The following is a 23,985-nucleotide window of genomic DNA, read 5'->3' as shown; positions in this document are numbered from 1 at the left end:
GTGGTACCAGGTCCTGTGCTCATTGCATGAGTTGGCTGTTTGAAACCTGGGGCTTATGCAGGGACACTTGGCTCAGTCTGGGAGGAGGGGACTGTACCTGCCTGGACTGAATCTACCAGGTTGATCTCAGTCCTCAGGGGAGGTTTTGCCCTAGAGGAGGTAAGAAAGGGGGGTTGGCTGGGGGGAAGGGGAGGGGGACAGAAAGGGGGAGAACAAGGGAATCCGTGGCTGATATGTAGAACTGAGTGGTATTGTAAAATAAAATAGAAGGAAAAAAAAATTTCTCATTTTATATTTATAGCATTTTTCTTTTATGAAAAGCTTTGGTTATGGTAATATAAACACCTTATCCACAAGAGATTCATAGACATAACTGCAGTTAATGGTGAAGTAATTGAAAAATTTATACTAAAAACTATAAACAATGGAATTTTCTTTCAGTTCACAATATCTACCACAACTTTAGATACTTGGCTAGGGAAATCAAACCCCCAAAATGAACTAAAAACTCAATAGATTATAAGTCAAGAAAATAAAACATCTACTAGTATGTAACTTTAATCAAGCATATAGAAAAATAAAGCATTGGTTGAAGAAAACTGTTAAATGCAGTTAACAATATGTCAGGGTAATGTTAGAAAACAGAAATCACATGAGAGTTGAAGATGGTGTAAGATACTCACCAACAGACTCAGGTGAGATATCTTATAATTCTTTGTTTGACCTTTGTTTTTCTTTGACCTAGCAGTTGTGGTCGACCATACTCCACAAAGGACAGCTGTCCCCATTCGGAGTCAATTCTAAATCATAGGGAGAAGCTTCATAATGACTACAGGTTGATATTGCTCTACTGTGATTAATTAAAGCAGTTGCTTATATGGTACCACGATTTTCTTATTTTCCCAACTACTTTTATTGCAAGAAGATCTCATTCCTATTTTAATGCTTCTCTTTGCAATAGTACACCTATACTATAAATGTTGAGAGCCATATACTGTGACACACTGTGTCTTCCAAATTAGGATAGTTGGAAACTTAACACCAAAGACTGCCTACTGAATGAACAATTATAGTGAGAATGGGTTATGTGGCAAACTAATCAAAGCTGTCATGAGAACTGGTTATTTACCACAGGTGTGGGATCCTAACATGGGGCTGAGTTTGGTGTTTTCTTTATATCTTTCATTTGAACTTTCTTGTTCCTTCAGCCTTTACTGTATCACCATTCCACAGAAGGAACTTCCCTTGAGTGAGCTTTTGGTCTTCAGCTTCTCAGCCTTCAGAAACTTATGACAAGATAAATACAATTCTGATCACTACACATTACCTTCCTGTAGTATTCTGTTACTAAATTACACTAAAAAGAATACACTAAGACACATGACCTTCTATACTTTGAGCCTGTGTTCATTGACTTGTTTTACTATGATTCTTGTCCTTAGCAAAGATGCTCCAAGAAATATTAGTCTCAATCACAAAAGCTCAATAATATGTTTCTGAGTCATTTTAGATCTAACCATGCCTGTGGACTTTGACCAATTTGGTTTGTCTCACTTTTCTGCATCCCAGTTCTAGCAAACATTCTAAATTCCACTACCTTCTGTTGAGCTCTGCTTGTGTCCCCTGAGTGTTTGTATGCTTTTGTCCTTGGTCAAGAATTCCTGAATACCTTCTTTGTATAGGTCATGTTAAGCTCCCATTGTCAGATGCATTTTAAGTATGAATAAATCATAAGCAAAATACCAAAAATATTAATGATGAAAAATTGTTTTTCCTACCACTAAACTGAAATGCAAAGAACCACATATTTGTAACATATATGATTTCATAGGTTTATACTTTGTAAATGTTCATGTCAATTCTGTCTTGAAACAGCATTATATCAATAGTTTGGATGCTAGAAAATAAAAAAAATGGTATGTAATTTATTAGAAATAGTAATGAATAGTTATGTGCTGATAATTATTTGAGTAAATATTGTTAGGATATTAATATGTACCTATATTAAAACAAATTTAAAAATGTTAAGCATACAGTTTCCTGTGGCTATCAGGACCAAGAGAGAAAGAATAAAGATGATCAACTCTTCATGATTCTATAGACTATAAGAGCATAGGTAGGAAAACAAAGCACAGTATTAAATATGCTTTTCAGAAAGGTCCAGAAAGACCACAGAAAAATGATGCTAGTTTGTACTCAGGCAAGGTTATCAACAAAATAAAACTTTCTCTTTTTTTAGACCATGTCATGTGACATGACAGTATAGAAACATACATTGAGTATTCCCACATTACATGTTGTAATCTTCCTTTAAGCTTTACTCTTATATCCTTACCCTTTTAAACATATTACTGTTGCTGTAAAGGTAACATTTGTGTTTCATTCAATAATTTTTCACAATTTTTTTTATAAAAATTAAAATCACTACAATAAAGCTTCATTAACCTTGCAAATATATACTGTATTAAAACCCAAATTAAGTAATTTGTTATTTAAAATATTTTTTGGTTTTTTTTTTCAAGACAAGGTTTTTCTGTGTAGTTTTTGTGCCTATCCTGGATTTTGTTCTTTAGACCAGGCTGGCCTTGAACTCACAGAGATCTGCCTTGCTTTGCCTTCTGAGTGCTGAGATTAAAGGCGTACACCAACACCACCCGGTATAAACAATGTTTAATTTAATTATATGACAATATCTTTCCTCTCACCCAAGTCCTTCCAGTCCCTATCCCTGGCCCCTAACCTCCTAACTTTAAGTTGTTTCTCAATTACAAACAAAAACCCAATACAATGACAAACTTCCACAAAACAAGAAAATGAAATAAAACCATGCCCCTCCAAATAAAACCACCAAAGTATAACCGAATTATAGCACACACACACACACACACACACACACACACACACACACACACACAGGAAAACAGAATATCCAAAGCCCTGTGGAGTCCATTGTATGTTGGCCAACTACTCCTGAACATGAAGTCTATCCTGGAGTGCTTGATATAACCAGTGTCACTCTATTGGAGAAAAGTACATCCTGATCTACAGACAGGATGTAGAGAGAGTAAGACTAGTCGTGGGATGGACTTTTTACACCTCAAAGTCCATCTCTAGTGACACAGGTCTTCAATAAGGCCACATCTCTTACAAAAACGTCACAACTCCTAATCTTTTCTCAACAGTTTATCAACCTATATGCAAATATTAAAATGTATGAGTTTATTGGGACCATTCTCACTCAAATCATGACAGCTATGCAAACCCAACTGGTCAGTCCTAAAAGCATACACATATGAGCAACACTCAATGGGCTACTCATGTTTTATGTGTATATTATATATGTGTATATATGTAACAATAATTATTTAAAAAGTTAGTAGTTTGAGGATTGTTGGGAGAAAACAGGAAAAGTTATAAAGGAGAGAAGAAATGTTTGAAATGATGCAAATATGGAGTTTTCATATATGAAATTCCCAAAATAATTTTAAATTGAAACAAATATTAGTAAACAGTATTATCAATGCCATTTTAAAAGGGAAGCAAGGATCTTGGAATGGCGATAGATCTTGCAAGGCAAATAGTCACGCATGTCTAATAACAATAGAATGTAAAAAAAAATAGTGGAGTCCAAGATTTTCACAAGCTAAGGACTTGTATCTGGACATACCTCTCCTTCTTCCCAGACAGCAAGACATTGGCTTATTTTCTTCTCCTTCACACTAGAAGGAGAAATGGCTTTGAACATGTAAGGGACAGATTAACCAGAATTACCTGTTAAGCCACTGTTCCTTAAAGTGGATTCACAAAGTCACTGATTCTACCAGGGTTGGTTGGTATAAACATTTTATATGGAGGCATAGACAACAAGAGATTACTTAGGAAGAGAGAAGTGAGAGTTATCTCCCTCTAGAGTCTCATCTCTGATGCTTCATCTCTGGGGAAATCAACAACCAGAATTAACATATATTCTCCAGTGGTTCTCCAGTGTGTAATGTAGTCCAGGGCTAGTTTTTTAAAGAATAGAGTTAATACAAATTGTAAAAAGCACTAAAATATCCCTGAAACTTTAAAGATATATACTGAAGCAATTTAAAAAATTGCTTTCCCCAAAAGAAAAAAAAACAGTAAAGAACAGCTCTCATTGACATCTTCCAGATGTGCTCTGATAGTATGAGGGAGTTGCAAAAAACTTTTGTTTGCACAATTTACCCAAGAAATGAATAAAAGCATCTTTCTCTCCACCAAATAATAATTTAGATATTTTAAATGATGTATAAGAAGTGGCAAATGAAAAACTAGGAGGAGACATGGAAACTCTGATGCCAGTTAAGGCAGATGTCATCGAGAGTTACTCGGTTTTTACTAAAAAAAAATCTGGTAATATCCCAGGAGGAGTAGATGTGTTCACTCCTTCCTATCTTCAAGAACAACAAGAACTTAATTGTGAAAGAAGAGTAAAAGACATTCAATATATTCTCTGTTTGATTAAGAAAAAAAGTGTAAAATATAAAAATATCCATGAAGAAAGCATTTCCACTAAGATAACGAATAGGAAAATTGTGTATCTCATCATGTTAGTTCAGTTTTCTCAGATTTTTTTGTTGGGTTATCAGAAAGCTAAATATCTATCAAATATGAACAGTGCATTCAGACCTCTTTCCTGTTTTCTTTGTCCTTCGGAATATTCTTTTTGTGTTGTTTTAATTTAAGAAATTTTTTATTCATTTTACATACCAACCACAGATCCCCCATCATCTCTCTTCCCACTGCAATCCAGCCTTCCCCGTGACCCATCCCTCATTCCCTCAGAATTCTTTTTTTTTTTTTTTGGTTTTTTCGAGACAGGGTTTCTCTGTGTAGCTTTGTGCCTTTTCCTGGAACTCACTTGGTAGCCCAGGCTGGCCTCGAACTCACAGAGATCCACCTGGCTCTGCCTCCCGAGTGCTGGGATTAAAGGCGTGCGCCACCACCGCCCGGCTCCCTCAGAATTCTTAAGTTCTTCTGGGTAGGAACTATTTTATAGCTCATTCTGTGTTACTTAATATAATTCTACATACTTAGGAAGAATAGGTATAAATTTGCATGTTTTAAATTCTTATTTAAGTCAATTCAGATAAATACTGTGAGATTTTTTGTCAATAAAAATAATAAAGAATGCTAACTACATAAAATATTAAGAAAACTAAATCAAAGTACATAAGTGTATTTAATCATTGGTGAAGATAAATGAGCATGTCTAAAAAGATCTAGGAAAATAACAGATGATTGGAAAATGATATTCTTTAAAATGAAAATTCTTAATTTGCAGAGAAAAGTAGGCAATTTAGAATGCTTTCTCAATTAGTATGATTTCTTTGTAGTGAAATTGAGTTTTTAGGAAAACAGTGAAATACTTTAGCTTTCATAATATACATATAGAATATTTTGTACCATTCAATATTTTCTAGACTAATGATATAAAAGAAGAGGATTGCTGGAGTAATCTTATTTTAATAGTTTATTGCATGTGGTATTTTTATGTTATGAGTGAGTATTGATAACTGTATCATAGTGAGTGATATGAACTCAGTGAATATCTCAATACTTTTCTTAGAGTGTAAAGCTTTAAGGATTTAGCTCATAGTTCTGTCTCAAAAAGAGTGTTCTATCAATAACTTGAAATATGCCATATAAATATTGGTATGATATTTAGCAACTATGTGTATAAATAAATGCATATATACATACAATAACAATTAATGAAAAAAATGTCATGAATTTTAAAGAGAATGTGAAGGGATATCTATGAGGAATTGGAGAAAGAAAAGAGGATGGAGAAATCTTGTAATGAAATTTCAATCTCAAAAATAATTAAAAAAAGAAGATACGATATTGTCAGATGTAATGAAGGTAATTATTCAAAGAATTTTTCATCAGGTATTAATATGAACTAATGTCGAAAGAGATTGAAATGTGTTAAGCACACAATTTTCTATAGGTCATCAGTATAGGAAGATAAATGAAGATTAGATTCCCTTCAGAATGCTAGGCAAAGATCACACATGGATATACATGGTGTTTAGGAAGTTTCTGGTGGAACACAACTACTGTGATGCTGGTCCATAATTCTGAATGTGTAGCAATCAATGAGGTCTATTTAGGGAATTATAAAGTAAAGAACATATACATATATGCAGGTAAGAACAATTAATGAAAACAATAGAAAAGAGCAAGGAGAGATATATGGGATCTTCAGGGGAGGAAAGCAAAAGGAGAAATGGTGTGAGCACATTACAATCTGTATTAAAGAAACAATTTCTCTTAAATTAAAAGAAAACATTTTCTTCTTTGTCCCAAGTATTTATTATGTAACAGACATTTATTTTTTAAATAAATTTTTTATTGAGATTTTCTATTCATTTCTATTCAGTCAGGGGGGGAGGCTGGAGTGCAGTGGGAAGAGAGATGATGGAGGATCTGTGGTTGATATGTAAAATGAATAATTTTTTTTAATTAAAAACAACACAAAAAAGAATATTCTGAAGGACAAAGAAAAGAGGAAAGAGGTCTGAATGCACTCTTCTTATTTGATAGATATTTACACACCAACCACAGATTCCCCTATCTTCCCTTCTCCCACCCCCCAGCGTTACCCCTCAAACCCATCCCCCATTCCCACCTCCTTCAAGGAAAGGTTTCCCATGGCGAGTCAGCAGAGCCTGGTACTTCATTTGAGACAGGTCCACGCCCCTCCTCTCTGCACCAAGGCTGAGCAAAGTGTCTCACCATAGGCACTAGGTTCCAAAAGCCCGGCTCATGAATTTGGGACAGGTCCCGATCATCCCACTGCCTGTGGACCCTCTAAACAGTTCAAGCTAAACAACTGTCTCTCTTATCCTGAGGGCCTAGTCTAGTGCCATGGGGGCTCCTCCACTATCGGTCCATAGTTCATGTGTTTCCACTAGTTTGGCTAGTTGTCTCTGTACTATTTCTAGTCATGGTCTCGGTATTCCTTGATCAGAGAATCCCTCCTCTCTCTCATTGACTGGACTCCTGGAGCTCCACCTGGGACCTAGCCATGGATCTCTGCATCTGCTTCCATCCTGCATGAGGGTTCTATGATGACAGTTAGGGTATTCAGCCATCCGATCACCAGAATATGCCAGCTCAGGCACCATCTTGACTATTACCAGTAGTTTATGGTGGAGTCATCCTTGTGGATTTCTGGGAACTTCCCTAGCACTCTGTTTCTCCCTATTCCCATGGGATCATCATTTATCATAGTAGCTCTTTCCTTGCTCTCCCACTCTGTTCCCATTCCAGCTTGAACTTCCTGCTCCCCTAAGCTCTCATCCCCTGTCCCTTGACCTCCACTACCCCCTCACCCCCAGTTTGCTCATGTAGATCTTTTCCATTTTTCCATCACTGTGCAATCCATGCATCCTTCCTAGGGTACTCCTTACTAGCTAGCTTCCCTAGAACTGTGGGTTAAAGTCTGGTTATCCTTTGCTTTATATCTAGTATCCACTTATGAGTGAATACATAACATATTTGTCCTTCTGAGTCTGGGTTACCTCACTCAGGATGATATTTTCTAGTTCCCTCCATTTGCCTACAAATTTAATGATGTCATTGCTTTTCACTGCTGAGTGATACTCTGTTGTGTCTATGTACCATATTTTCTTTATTCATTCTTCAGTTGAGGGGCATCTAGATTGTTTCAGATTCTGGCTATTACAAATAATACTACTATGAACATAGTTAATCATGTGTCTTTGTGGTATGATTGAGCATCCCTTGGGTATATGCCCAAGAGTGGTATAGCTAGGTCTTGAGGAAGATTGATTCCCAGTTTTCTGAGAAACTGCCATACTAATTTCTAGAGTGGCAGTATAAATTTGCACTCCCACCAGCAGTGGAGGAGTGTTCGCCTTGCTCCACATCTGCTTCAATATAAGCTGTCTTCAGTGTTTTTGGTCTTCGCCATTCTGACAAGTATAAGATGCTATCTCAGAGTCATTTTGATTTGCATTTCCCTGATGTTGAGCAGTCTTTTGCATGTTGACATCCAGTTATGCCAGTACCATTTGTTGAAGATGCTTTCTTTTTTCCATTGTACACTTTTGGCTTCTTTGTCAAAAATTAGGTGTTAATATGTGTGGGGATTAATATCAGGGTCTTCAATTCCATTCCTTTGGTATGACAGACATTTAAATAAAATTACATTAAATAAAATCACAGTCATAATTTAAAATCTCCTTTTAAACTTTATCACTGTATCCTATTTTAACAGGATTATAAATATTATGGCCATTGATGTGTTTGTTTTATTTGCATTTAGCTATATCTTAGTTATTTATCATTATAAATTATGTAGTACTTTTCTAAACTTCATATGCAAAAATTGCACAATGTCTTGAATATGTGAATAAAAATATTCAACAAGCTAAATCAATAGCTTCAAAATGACTATAAAGCATCACATCCTTGCCTTAAAATGTGTAAACATAGAAGCATTTTTCTTGATACTCTACTGAAGTAAAGAATGGAATGAATGGGAACACTGTGGTCATCCATACATATAGAACATAGAATGAAAGTGGCTCTAGACCAATAATTAGTCACACACCTCTGTTGAAATGGGATATAGAACAAGCAGAGGAGTGTGAGATTTTAAGAATAAGAACTTCTATCCAAACATAACCCTCCTTCTCTTTTCCTTTACTCTGTATTAAAAAAGAAAAGAAAAAGAAAAGGAAGAAAAGGCATTGGGAATGGGAGGAGGGAAAGCCAAAATTTGTCCTTCATGTCACTAATCTCCACTGATAATAAAGCTGGCTCCCAAAGACAAATGTCTCTCTCATAAAACTGGTTGCTATGAAGAATTTATATACTGTGTAGAGATTACAAAATCGGATTAGAATGAATATTGATAAAGACTTCCCACCGGAATCTCATCCCTCAGCTTTTAACTCTAGGGAAACCAACAACCAAACTTTCCATTTTCCTCTGTGAGTCTTAATTCTGCATTGTAATCCAGTGGTAGAACTGGAATTTTGATAAAATAAGAATATAATAAAAGTATGTAAGAGATATTGTCAAGAGTTAAGTACCGTGTTTTCTGAAACTTTAAAGATATTTGCAAAAGTTGTTACCTAAGGTTATTTCTGTCAAAGTAAAAAACTGAAAAACATATATATAGATGATAGATAGATAGATAGATAGATAGATACAGATACATAAATATATATATATATATATATATATATATATATATGTATATATATGAATGATTTGGACTTTTGGACCTTTATTGATATCTACCACATGTACTTATATAATATGGCAGAGTCACAAAATTGTTTTAATTGAAAGTTTTATCTGAGGATTCAATGAAACTGTTTCATAGACCTTCTAAATTGGTAAAATGTCATAAAATATATGTCTTCAGTATTTATTTTCATTACTGAATTTTTAAATATTTCACTAGATTTTTGAGAATTTCATACAATGTGTTGGATATATATCCTCTATCCACTACTCCCTCATCCACCTGCTTCACTACCCCCACAACTTATGTCTTCTTTTTTCTTCCTCTTATAAAGTTCAATTTTTCTGTCCCATACATTCTTGGATGTGTGGTATTCCACCGGAGTGTGGTTGACTTATCAGAGGCTACTCTGCAAGAAAGGTGACCCTCTAACTCTGTGGAGCTAACAACTACCAATAATGATTAGCTATAGGTACATCTTCATGCTCATTTCTAATCTCCATGTTGAGATTTGATCTAGTTTGGGCTTGAACAGATCTTGTGCATGCTGTCACATCTTACTCAGCTGTGAACTCTGCTAAATAAAATAACAATAACATCTGACCTGGACTGATACACTCACTGGTGCAATAGTGGCATGAAAATGTCAGGGGAAAACCACCCACTTTCTGATTGGATTTAAGACCCACTGCTCAAGATGAAACCCATATAAACAAATCAAGAGGCTCTCTCTAGCAGGCAGTGGAAACTTGGGTAAAACCTACTTCATTTATTTAAATATTGAAACATTTGATAACCTGTTTTCTTCTATAACAGTGTTTGACAACTCTTATATTTTAGTTTTTGTCTTCTTCATAATACCACACATTCCTCTAAGTCATTGGGCTTTTTTTTAATGTTAAGACACCCTATTTTAGAACGAATCTGATGTATAGGTTAATATTTTCTTAGGATCTTTCTCTGGCAATCATAATCACTGAAAATAGTGGGATTTGTATATGCTTCAAGTATTTTATAATAGTTTTGTATGTGCATAAGTACTTCAAAAGATGAAATTCCATAAAGAGTCTTTTCTATTTATTTCCCATCATTATGATAAAAGATTTACTGGATATTATTAAGTAATAAGATTAAAATTACATTCATATAAGCTTATATGTATTTGTCTCTGTGTGTGTGTGTGTGTTTGTGGGGGGGTATGTAGAAGTGTGTGAAGGTGAACCTAATTGGTCTTATTAATAAAAACCTGGAGTCAAATATTGGTGTAATAACCTGAAAGATAGGAGAAGCAGAGGAGCAGCTAGCTACCAGTGACGTCCTACCTCTCTGGATCCTCAGACTGAAAAAGACAAGATCCTGTCTCTGCCCACATTGTCACTTCCTTTGTCTCTGCCTCCCAAGGGCTGGGATTAAAGGCATGAGTCTCCCAAGTGCTGGGATTATAACAGTGAGCTTCCAAAGTGCTAAGATTAAAAGTGTGATCCCCCACCACCTGGTTTCCATGCTTAACTAGTGACTACCTCTGCCTTCTGATCTCCAAGAAAGCTTTATTTGTCAGAACACACAAAAAAAATCACACAAGGTGAGTGTGTGTGTGTGTGTGTATGTGTGTGTGTATGTGTGTGTGTGTGTATTAGACATTAGTAAGTACATACAAAAAAAAGCCTATATTATATATAGTGCTCCAGAATTAATGTGTCCCTTACAAAGTCACATGCTCAGTTTTTGGCTCTCAGATGCTGTTTATCTTTTGGGGGATGGTGGAAACTGCATGAAGTGTGGCCCAGCCAGAAAAGGTAGGGCAACATTACCATTCTTCTTTCATTCTAAAACCAACCATTGTGATCTGTCTAGAAACAATGAAGGGAGCTTAATATGCTGAAGTCTCTGATATTGTAATCCAAAGGAAAGGATTCCTCTCAGATCTATTCAGATGGATATTGTAGTCATGAGGAAAAATTCCAAAAAAAAATAATAATAATAAGTACCAGGCACAGGTTTATTGCAGTAATTGTTGTGACTACAGGTAGAGGTAACTCTAAAATCTCTGAAAATGGATTGTAGAAACAACTGATAGCGGTTGCAGTTGTAGACTAGAGAAGACATGGAATGCTGTATGTAGAGCTTAGTAGGCAATTATTGTTTGTGCTTATAGTACCAGAATGACAATAAAAAAAAAAGACAGTAATCGTTGTGCTGAAACTTCAGATGAAAATGAGAATTCTGTTGAGAATTGAATAACAAGACACTCTTTTTACATTCATTTGACTTCAATTTGTTCCTGTGCTTATATTTTTGAGACTGGGTATAAGGATGATGGGATGCTTCAAGATAAAATGGAAGACTAGAAGCTGCCTTTGCATGATGCAGTAAAGAGCAGGTCAGAAGGAACAGTCTGCATTCCAAAGATAGACAAAAGACAATAAACATGGGAAATTTACAAAGGAATTCATAGGATGGTGGAAAATGTGTGAAAATAGAACAATGTCAGGGGCAAAAGAGGTATAACAAGGTGAAGCTGCTTTAGAAAATTCTCCAGTTTCATCTGTCCCAGTTACTGACTAGCTACTGGCATCCTAGCCTAGGGTATTGCTTAATCTCCAGGATAACACATAAAAGAAATATAAGGATCCATTTAAATGAAAGAATATGGGAATATGAGAGCATAATAAAACAAACAAACAAGAAAAATAAAACAATAACACGATGTTGAGATTTCAACTTACCCCAGTCAGAATAAAACAAGAATGTAAAACACAGTAAATTTTGAGAATATGTGATGAAAAGGTAACCTTCATACACTGTTCATGGAATTGGATACTGGCACAGGCACTGTGTAAGTCAGTGTATGAAATTCTACTTGTGCTGAATAGCTGCTGACACTCTGGTCCAAGATGTCAGTAATAGTAAGTAAATAAATAAATAAAGAAGTAAATACTTTTCTAATTGACACTGAAATACCACTCTTTGCCCAAAGGACTTCACATTCTACACCACAAATTACTGTTCAGCCATGTTTATTGAATCCCTGTTCTCAATAGCGAGGAAATAGAAATAACCTAAATGATCTTCAACTGATGAATAAATAAGAAAACATAACACACATGCACAGTAGAATTACATTTGTAAAGAAATTAAGTTTGAGAAATTTTCATATAAATAGAGGGAACTAGAGAATATTGAGTGAAGTAATTAAAAGGCAGAAGGACAAACATCAAATGTTCTCTCTTACTGGGGATACCTGGATTCAAATCTTTGAGTTTGAATATATAATCTAGAGGTATTGCATAAATCAAAAAAAATATGAGTGGATATCTACTCTAGAGAGGGGACTAGCAGGGTACAGGTGATATGAAGGGGGAATACAATAACTTGGGGCACTTTAATTGTGGAGGGGGAAGGTAAAGCAAAGTGGAAGAAAAGCAGGAAAAGGGACAAATACCAGTAAAAATGTTTGAAAAAGCCCCAACATATAATAATGTTTGAAAAATTATTTGTGTTTACCTAAACACACACACACAACCACAAGCCTACCAAAACATTATATGCTATTGCTATTGCTGTTCATTGTTTTCCAGAAATTGAAGGTAAGTCTCTTTTGCTGAAGACAACATAGGATTCTGACATGGGACCTGGATAAATAGAGATGGACTAGACCTAGAAGCTTACTTCCTGAAGACTACCTTTCATAGAATGGAAAAGTGCTATCCAAGTTGCCAGGGAGTAAAACAATTAATAGTTCTATCCAGCTGTGACACCTGTGGAACACAATAATAACTAGCAAGGCAAGCTGTCCCTAAAGGTGCAATAGTAGCAATTACATCATGACAGTAACTAAATACTATCAAATTATTCTTAGGGCCTCAACAGGAGGAAATTCATGACTGATTCTGTAAATATAGCAAATTATGAGTTATTGATGAGGTCATGGAACCTAAAGGAGAATCTACCAGTGACCCTTTCCCAAACCAGTATAATCTCTAGCTGAATATCTATATTGACAATGTCACCCACAGATATGTGTGACTCTTTTGACAGTAGATAGAAACCATCCTGGTCAAATACATCCATACCTGGTCAAAATAGAGGGAACAGCTGAAGATGGGGTGAAGAGCTCCAATTCATCCATCTTTGATTCCACTCCTCCACTTTAGGAAAAGGGAATATTTTGAAAGAGTAGATAAGAATATTCTAAGAGCCAGAGTACAAGGAAGTCTGTAGGGCAATGGTATCTTCTATGTGGGACAGGAAAGTGGCACTGTGTAATCTCAACAATATGGTTTCCTAAACAAGAGCCTAAATTGATACCTGTTGATATATCAAGGGGGCAGGGGAAATTTTGAACACTGTACTCCTAAATGAAGCAATATCTGATTGCTGGAAACAGAATTAGTCTCTCTATGCCTAAGCTTTCCTATATATACATATACAAGCAATATATCTATTATTTCATGTGTATATATAGCTATTGGAGGGAGATGAGGCAATGATGTAATTACAGAGCTTACATATAAAATTTTCAAAAATGAATTTTAAAAAGTATCACATTTGTTGAAATTAAGAATGAAATTTATTATTTTTAGAGTAGTGTTTATCAAATATGAAGAAATATATATTATGATGGGCTAAACATTATGGACATATGTGTCCATATCATAATTACTGCTGATATATATTGTTGATTCCATGAAACATATGATATAAAATGTGAATAGAAAATTGAATTTTAAATTACAATTGTTAAAATTATCAAAATGTCTTAGAAAATGAGTTATAACATGGACAAGTAGATGAAAATAAAGAGTATCAACTCAAACTCTCTATTTCTGGATCACTGCTATAATAAACAATACTCATATTACTTTCTGCTTACATGAATATTTTTCTTTCAAGTATTTTCTTCAAGGCCACACTGACATCTTTATTCCTCAGGCTGTAGATCAAGGGGTTCAGCATAGGTACAACAATGGTATAAAACACAGAGGACACTTTCCCTTGGTCCATGGAGTTGACTGATGATGGCTGCAGATACATGAATGCTAAAGATCCAAAGAAGATAACAACAGCCAAGATGTGAGAACTGCAGGTACTGAAGGCTTTGGACCTGCCTTCTGTGGAGCGAATGCGGAGGATGCTGGCAATAATGAAGATGTAGGAAGTAATAATAGTGAGAATTGGGACAAAGATGTTTAATGTACCGAAAAATAGAATCAACAATTCATTGATATAGGTACTAGAGCATGCAAGCTTCAAGAGGGGAAGAAGATCACAGAAATAATGATTGATGACATCTAATTTGCAGAATGAAATCCTAATCATGAAGCCTGTGTGAACTGATGCACAGAACACACTAAAAATGTACACTCCTGTAATCAGGGAAGTGTAAATCTGATAGGACATGGTTACACTGTAAAGCAGGGGGTTACAGATGGCCACATAGCGGTCATATGCCATTGCAGCTAATGTGTAACACTCTGCAATGGCAAAAATGAGGAAGAAATAGAGCTGAGTCAGGCATCCAGGGTAGGAGATGGGGTTCTTCTCTGTCACAAAGCTCACCAGCAGTTTAGGGATAACAACTGTGGACTGACAGAGGTCAATGAAGGACAGACTGCTGAGAAAATAGTACATGGGGTTGTGCAAGTGGGAACTGAGCACAATCAGTGTGACCATACCCAGATTCCCCACCACAGTTATCACATAGATTCCTAGGAAGAGGAGGAAGAGGGGTATCTGTAGTTCTTGCTTTTCTGAGAGCCCAGCCAAGAAGAACTCAGTCACTGTGCAGTAATTTCCTGCTGCCATGTTTTATCCAGATCCTGGGGGAGTAAAAGAAGTGCAAGTTTGTCAGAGTGACATTATTTTCCTTTTCCATGTACATAAAGTCCCCATAAGAATTTTTCTGCTGTAGAATAACCTTTCTCTATGCGCAATTTCCTTAACTGGATCATCCTATACAAATAAAATATACCTTTTATCATTAATTTTAAAGCTATCGTTAAATACTTAAGAATGCATTTCATATGAAATACTGTCACTAAATGCAAGCTTTGAAAATGACTCTACATAGTGATTTAGAGTGAGTATCAGTGAGGAAAATTGTCTGACAGTCTTGAGGGAGCAAGCTCTCCCTAAAATTAGTGTATTACTACCCAAAACATAATTATCCAAATGATCTACAGAGCTTTTATTTTCACACATTTCCATTTTTTTTCTAATTGTTAATGTACATAAAGTCATTAAACTTCCAGAGGTGGAAATAAAATGACCTCTGGAGTAACCATTGTATTAGGTTCTGGATGCATGGTGCTGCTAGGAAGGGGTTTCTGGTTTGGGATCCTGGTTTGGGGAGAATTAGTCAATCAGTAATGGTGAAATAGTGAAGCCATGAAGACTAAGTGAGGATTCTCACTCCCAATCACGTGCCAATGACACCTTTGGCTAATGTGATCTATTTTTGTTTTTTGGTACTAACTACATAAGGAATAATTTTTACTGGCACTTTACCTTTCAGAAATTCTGAAATATGATTTTTGCATGGTTAGTTCATATTGACATCCTCTCAAATGAAAAAAATGGCTACTTCTGCTCATTAAATCTAGTGACACAGACCAAACTCAGTTCTTGTTTCCCCAATTTATATAATGTGAATTAAGAAGGATTGCAATGCAGAAACACTTAAATTGAAGGAAAATATAATTGTTATTCTCTATCCTACTGAATTGTGGAAAATTAGTCACTGTCTACACAAAGTAAATCCTTAACTGTGTTAGAGTTTAGTCATTGAAAAATCAGCATTTGAAATGTTTTAAAATGTAAACATTTGTATCTTGCATAGAAAACTATTGTTTTCTCAAGAAATCTCACAGGTTTAAAAGACAGAATAAGACAGAAGGCCTTGAAGAAAATACTGAGGAAATTCTTGTCAACCCTGGAAGACTTCAACTTAGAAATTTCTTAGAAACTCACACACAAAGAAGGAAAAGATGAAAGATACAATGATGCTAATCAGAAAATGGGAGGGACCAGAAAGAATGTAAGAGCCTAAACAATAAGAAAATCTGTGAAAAACTCTCTTCTTGGAATGACACAAGGCAATGGGATCATTATTTCACAACAGCAGTAGCTGTCACAATGGCCCAAATGAGACTGAGCCTGTAAATATTTCATTACGGATTTGGTGGTGTGTATGTGTGTGTGTGGCGGGGGCAGTCATCCATCCATTGAGCTACTCATAGATTCCGGAATGGGTAAAACATCATCCTCAGTTTAGTACTTACTAACAAGCCCTCCACACCACAATGGATAGTTGTGAATTTATAACTTACGCTCACACAAATGAACTGGTTGAAATACAATGGTCAGAATACAAGGCAAAATCGTGAATGTGGGAAAGATACATGTAGTGAGGAAAGAGTATAAATAGGAGATTACTAGATGTAACATGTGTAAGGGTGATAGTACAAAGAATATATGTGTGTAGGGGTGTGCAAGTGTACACAAGTGTGCCTGTGTGTGTGTACATATATGAAGTAGTTAAAAACTTTAATAAAAGATAAATATTAGTATTCACATCATCTAAATTTAAAACTGCAACCCTCTTGCAAAGGTTCAATAATCACTGTTGAATTGTGTAGAAAGCATGTAAGAGCAAGAGGTTGACCTTACAAAAAAACAGTGTATCTGTGCCCAACAGAGTAGGTGAACACAGGACTCACAGTGATTGGGGCAGCAGGTACACAATCTGTATATGCCAAAGCAGGACAAAAATTCCAACATATAAAGGAGAGTGAGCCCAAAGTTCACTCCAATTAAGGAGATATTTCACTTTTTTATAGAATAAAATTCTAATTTTCATTTGAAAGGAACAAATTATACATGCAGGCAATAGCACATATTTCAAAAGCATGATATTTTTGGATTGGCCATAAAGAAATCTTTCAAACATTAATACTATTTAAAATAAATATTCAAAATTAATATTAAAAAACGTAGCAATCTTGATGTATTTTTTTCAGTAAGAAAATTTAGCAGTTAGGAACAATTTTATTGTATATAATAATTCATATTAGTTTTTATTTTTTCTAAGTAGAAATATCAACACATTGGAAAATAATTAAAATGATAGGATTTTTATAATGATTTTGTGTGTATGTATTTTCTGTGTGTGATTAAAGCAGTGATTCATCTTTATTACATTATATCAGTAAAGTATGATATATTTTTGTCAGATTGCTCATTCTAGAAATTGTCCAATTTCATTAAAAATAAATAAGCTTGATAGAGCATTGCTGATTTTCCATGTTATATTTTTGCATTTTATTTGTTGTGTCAAGTCATTTTTTCTTTCTATGATTCTTCAATATGGATTACTGCTCTTTTGCTATTAATTGTTTGTTTGTTACAAGGGCTCACTCTGTAGGGCAGGATGGGCTAGAACTCATAGTCATCATGTCTATTCAACCTGATAGCTAAGACTTTAGGACTGTGCCACAACACTTGGTGTTACTTAATTTTTTTAAGAAAATTTTCAGCTAGTTCTTCAAATTTTATTCATTTTAGCATTTTCATTTGGTATAACCATTCCACAAAAATTCATTTGACTGTGCCTCACTATAATTTATGTTAAATTTCTCATAAAATACTATTCAAAATATTTCATAAGTTGTTCATCATTACATAGATGTGGTCACTTTACAGATTTTGTTCTTTTTCTAAGGTTTTCTTATCTTGAAACATGTCATGGTTTTATCATATTTATTGAATCTATTCTGAAATTATAAATATTGCATTACAGAGATTTTCCTAGTAACTATATTTAGTTAGTTTATTATAAATTTTCTTTTTAATTAGTTCTCTGAGAATTTCCTACACTGCATTTTGATAATATTTACCCCCTCACTGAAATCCTCCCAATTCCAGACCTCTTTGTGTCTTCTTTATACACTCATAATGCCCGTTTGTTCTGTCAATAAGTTATTAGATGTGTGGCCCTTGAGAGGAGTATGGTTGACTTAACAAGGACAACATTCTTAAAGAAAATGATTCTCCCTCTCTGGGTACCCATCAATTGCCAATAGCTATTCAGTTAGAGGGGGAACCTTATATCTAGCTCCCCACTCCATGCAGAGACTGGGTCTGAACTGAGCCTGCACCAAACATATGTATGTTGTCACAATCACTGTGAGTTCATATGTGCAACTGTCCTGTTGTGTCTGGAGGACATTGTTCATATATATTCATCCATCATCTTGGGTTAATGCCTTCCCCATTTTGGAGTTATTGGCTACTGAGGTCCCATCAACTCCTGCAAAAATTACAGGCTCTTCTCAATGCTATTGGTTACACTCCACAGCCCAATGATAAGTACAGCTGCTAAAGATACCCTGTACTTGATTCATGAAAGATGGAGATATCTAAATGGTACTGGCCTAGAAGTTTCATCCCTAATATCTAGATTTCACAGTGCTGGAAGATAATATGGACACTTATGGAGGAGAAAAGCACTCAACAATCTTATTTAGCAATGAACCTTGTGAGGTATAATGACATCTTGACCGGCAAGACATTCTCACTGGTACATTGGTGGTATTAACATCATAGTAGTATTGAATCATTTTCTGCTCCACAAGATGAAATCCATACCTGACACTTGTGCCCAACCAAGGATTTTTTGCTTTTTAAATTTTTAAAAAACAATCTGAAGATTATACTGCCCCCAAATAATACACTGCCTATTTTACACCTGTGTATGTATATATTTCAGTTATTTATTTCTTTAATTATATTGTTTACACATAACTCATGCACAATGACTTTCTATGCACAATTACATGTTCTAATTCCTATGGTGCAAAGCACATTAATGTCTGCACTAAAAATTCTGATTATCTTTTTCTGACTTTATCCTTTCAAACTTGAGTCACAGTTTTTCTCACTAAGCTATGACATACTTTCTATTTCCTGCTGTCCTCTTTGAAGCCTATTCTGTCTGGTACAAGTGCATGACCCCAAGCTTCATATTTGCTACTCTTTGTTTGTAAAAGCACTAACTCTGTGTTTCTATTTTATTATTATTTATCTTTATATTAAAGCATATTTCATTTAGTTTTCAAAAATAAAGAATTTAATATAAATGAAATAGAATATTAAAATGTTAGCACCAAATATCTAGAAGTCAAAATAAAAAAAAATACAAACCACCCATAGATACTGGATCTTTTAAGTAGTCCTGAGAGAACTTCAAGAAATTTTTAATAAAAGAAGAACTCATCATAGTAATGTTTTCAATACTCAATATGGTAAAAAAAAAATCAAGCCTCACAGAGTTATGGATAGCTTAGTGATAATCCAATTAGTGGATATCACATATAGAGTAAGAGTATGAGAGACACCCATGGAGTACTTCAAGTGAACTTTGTCTAATTTGAGTCATTTCAGGATATACTGAAAATTCAATATAGCCCGATGTTAAACAAACAACAAGAAGAAGAAAACTAGACATCTCCATCGGTTCATTCCCCTTGAAGCTCAGGATACCCTGTGGAAGATGGTGATGGGGATTAAGACTTATAGGAGCTTGGGGGTCAAGGACACCAGAACATTTTCTACAAAAAAAACTGAGCGAGGATCCTAGATACTCACAGAGCCTGAAGAAGCAATCATGGATCCTGCATGGGTCTGAGCTAAATCCTCTGCATGTATGATATTATTTTTAGCTTGGTATTTTTGTGGGACTCTTAACAATAGGAATGAGTGGTTTCTCTGACTTTTTTACATACTTTTGGGACGCTTTTCCTTCTTCTGGATTGCCTCACTAGCCTTGATATTACAGCGTGTGACTAGTGTTATTGTTTCTTGTTATGCTACTAAATGATGACTAATAGTTGAACCAATGGGTATCTTAGGGACCACCATTTACCATAACTGTACCCCTCTTCCCAAGGCCTTTCATGTGCTTCCATTTCTCTGTGTTCCATGAGGTTAGCAAGCACTGATATAAAGCTATCATGCTATATTTCAGTCTATGAATTTATCTGTGGATGTACTTGCATTGGGAAGATGAAACACAGAAGCTATAGGATGGTTGGAAAACATTTAAAAGTGAAATAATTAGTATGCAGCTTATGTGTTGTAAGACAGTTTATGATGTTTGAAAGCACAAAAGATAAACCGTCTCATAATCATAAGGGACAATTATGGTAGTGTGTTATTTTAAAAGGGGAACAACTTACTTATACCTGTTCATGGACATGTGGAGCATTAAGTCTAGTGAGAATTCACTTTCAAAGATCTAGGGGAAAGATTCCCTTAATTTATTTTGTAAAGAAACAAATATTCAGTCACATTGATGCTGCTAAATTCTTCATACATTCAACCCTCTCTATTTGTTATGGATGCAGATGACTACTTACAGTTCCTAGACAATATGACAGTCGTTACATTGTCTACATTTTCGATTGCTGTTCATTCTACTTGCAAGAGTGTCACCAAGCACTTTTTCTTTGTTATCTGGTAAATATGCATTTCCTTTTATATCCATTCTAAAACTATAGTTGATGTGGGGCGATTCTCCATAATCATGTATTGGATTCATCCTTCCTATAACATGTTCAGGATATTGTAATTTCTGAACTGCCCACGCTTCTTGGGATGTCAGTTACACTATTAGTCAAATGACAAGTGGGACTTATATGACTATTTCTCCAGTAATACATCTGCCACATGGCACATTGCAAGATTTTAAAGGTAGTTTTAGGAATAAATGAATAATTAGATTCTTCCTGACTTAAGACATTGATTGCCCCAGACTTCAGAGTCCTAAGTGACATATGTGATCACATGAGACAAACACACTCACCTTACTTCTGCTGCAATGCTCAACATCAAGTTTTATTTGTCACTTGCAAATAACACTAAGCCTAGAATTGGTAGAAGCATGCTCCTCACATTCTATAGTTAGTGTTGAGAAGGCCAGATCAAACCTCAATGGTAACAGTAACTTTGAGCCCGGTCTGCATCTCTTGTCAGCATCTTCCAGGACTCACTTAGGTTGTGACTCTGTAGATTCAATTTCACCTGAACAGTCAGCTGAGAATCTGGGAAGTTCTGTCCTGAGTCTAAGTTCTTTTGGGTACTGTATGTCAGCAAATAAATATTCTCCAAGGAGTCTCATTATTATAGAAATATGCACATGAGAAAAATAAGCAATTATCAGTACTAATTTCCCAACTGCATAGTTATTATTCAAATGGATACTGGCCATTGCTAAACTTTCACATTATAATAAATATTTTGAGTATGTGGATCACTAAAGACCTCTATTAAAGTGCTTACTGTACTTTAATCCAGTAGGTGTGGGTATATGTGGAATTTTATATATTTATTAGGAGCTTCTAACTAACACAACAGATAGAGCCCACATTGGGATGACCATGTTCAAGAGAAACAATGCCTTTCCTTGTGAGTTCTAGCTTATTGATTATAAGTTTAATGATGTTTAAACAATAAAACTATTCAGTGCTTGGCAGATTGCATGAATATTATTAACAGTTTCTCCAGGAATAAAAACTTCCTTGCTTTGTCCCTAATTTAAATAATCCCAGAAGAACAATAGAATGGTCTAAATGAAGGTAATGGGTGGTGGGCATCATAGGGACTATAGAAGCAGATGAGTTATTTTATGCCTAAGTAGTTAGAAACCAGAGTAATCTAAATTTTCATACTATCAAAGCCATATATAAGACTAACCTAAGTGTGTTCTATGCTGACCAGCTTATTTTGTTTTACATCATTTGTCCCTTATTGTTTCTCCTATGAACAGTAAAGAGCACAAATACTCAGATTAATGGAGATCATATAAAATGCAGTTAAAATGTTACATCATTAAATACTACATAACAGTTTTATACTCCAAAGAAATTTAATATATCTTTGGTGCTCATTTGCATAGAAAAGATTTATAAGAAACAGGCATGCATAGTCTTAGCATTCAAGAAAATATTGTATTAATGTATGTATTTAGTGACAACAGTAACATGTGAGGTATGGGAAATTTTGACAATTTCATAAAAAAGTTCTCAAAATATTATGTAATTGAAAGTTAGTAAGCCATAGTTTATTGCAAAAATAAAAATTACAATGTGAGTACATTCTGTTTATCAAGTGAATTATTACAATGAATACAAGTAAATAACAGCATGTTTTCTATAACCCTTGCATGATTAATATTACAGGTGACAAATTATCCCAAGAACTCACATACATTCATACCCAAGCAACTTCTTATAGTTAACCATGTAGTCAAGCAAGATATTCTTCTCAGTAAGGTTTTTTACCGGCAAGTTGTAGTTTGTAGTTACAAACAAAGGACCAATCACTTTATTACTTATTTTTAAAGGTAGTATTATACGGGATCTTAAAGGAATCACAAACCCAAACTTTTATATATGAAAAATGAAAAATAATCAGTCAGCTCTACTTTAAATCTTTAGGATGCATAACCACTCCTCAGTACATATGTGTGGGGGGGTGCGACTGAAGGCAGAGATGGGTATAAGCAACTTTAATCATCACCTTTGGTCATCAACCAATCCTAGCAAGAAAAGTGTGTCAGATAGTAATAACTGTTCTTGTCTCCCAACCTTAAAGAGTTCATCATTCAACTATGTGCCTTTCTAAGAATTTGGATTATCTAGTTGGGTTTTTCACCTCAAAGCTATTTTCAAAACATCTGATCTAACCTGAAGCTATTATAAGGCTTTGTTTCAGCTAATGATGCATACCAGGACCTTTGACAGCATCTTTCAACATTAAGGTTAAAAGAATTTAAGCAAGTTGAGCTACTCGGTCTCATTTTTTTTCTCAGTCATTAACTTAAGTCACAGTCTACATTGCTCCTCAGTAGAAACTCATTTGTTCCAGGTGTGTGACACTTTTGGTTTATATTTTTATCATGAAAACATTATTTTCATGATAATAAATGTTAGTTTAGTTAAACTAACATTGTTGTTGTTGTTGCTATTATTATTATTATTATTATTATTATTATTATCAGTTTGACAGTACATCTCAGGAAGAATCATCTTCATAATAATCCACAGGTATAAATGCTCAGTAGAACAGGATGTTTATGTGAGATAAACACACTACATTACAGGCAATGGGGAATCTCCTTTCACTCATTCACACCATGGCCCATAATAGAGAAAGATAGCAGCAGCAAACATGTAAAGACACAGCACAGGCAAAAGACATTCCAGGGTCTGTGGTCTTGAGGCCTCCTTTCCTATCCAAGATTTACCCATCACAGAGCTGAATCCTGGTGGTCTGACACCTTGAACTTCAATTGCTACCTGCTGCTCTTATCACATGACCACTGACACTTGCTAAACTGGAATTTTATTTTAAGGGTAAATCCAGTGTATTTTTAGATATTGAAGGATTCAGGTTTATTTGTGATATACCCATTTTGAAAGAACTGTTGAACAATATACTTTAACAATCTGGATTGCTTTCTGTCTACCAAAATACATCCAAAAACCAAGTAAAAATGGAAAATCAACCATCATATTTCTGTCCAGAAGGGTGGACAGCTGATTTCTTTTTTTTTTTTTTCCCGGGGAAGGGCGAAACAGTGTCACATTTTGATGGTTTTTGAGTTAGATAACATATATATCTTTCTAATAGTGCCTCTTGTCAGTGTAACCTCACATAAGAAAAAGTAATAGAGGCTG

General features: G+C 35.0%; 1 protein-coding gene across 1 annotated transcript; it reads right to left on the bottom strand.

Annotated features, from left to right (window-relative positions):
• Positions 1–14,023: 14,023 nt before the first annotated feature.
• LOC114691254 (olfactory receptor 1537-like) lies at positions 14,024–15,063 on the bottom strand. Its single transcript, XM_028866515.1, has one exon. It carries the CDS (start codon positions 15,053–15,055, stop codon positions 14,120–14,122), a length of 936 nt encoding a protein of 311 aa, XP_028722348.1. The 5' UTR covers positions 15,056–15,063; the 3' UTR covers positions 14,024–14,119.
• Positions 15,064–23,985: the final 8,922 nt, after the last annotated feature.

This window comes from Peromyscus leucopus, chromosome 7 (assembly GCF_004664715.2).
Source record: "Peromyscus leucopus breed LL Stock chromosome 7, UCI_PerLeu_2.1, whole genome shotgun sequence".
Taxonomy (NCBI): Eukaryota; Metazoa; Chordata; class Mammalia; order Rodentia; family Cricetidae; genus Peromyscus; species Peromyscus leucopus.
The sequence above is the reverse complement of the archived record's forward strand: the minus strand, read 5'-3'. Positions and strand labels throughout refer to the sequence as shown.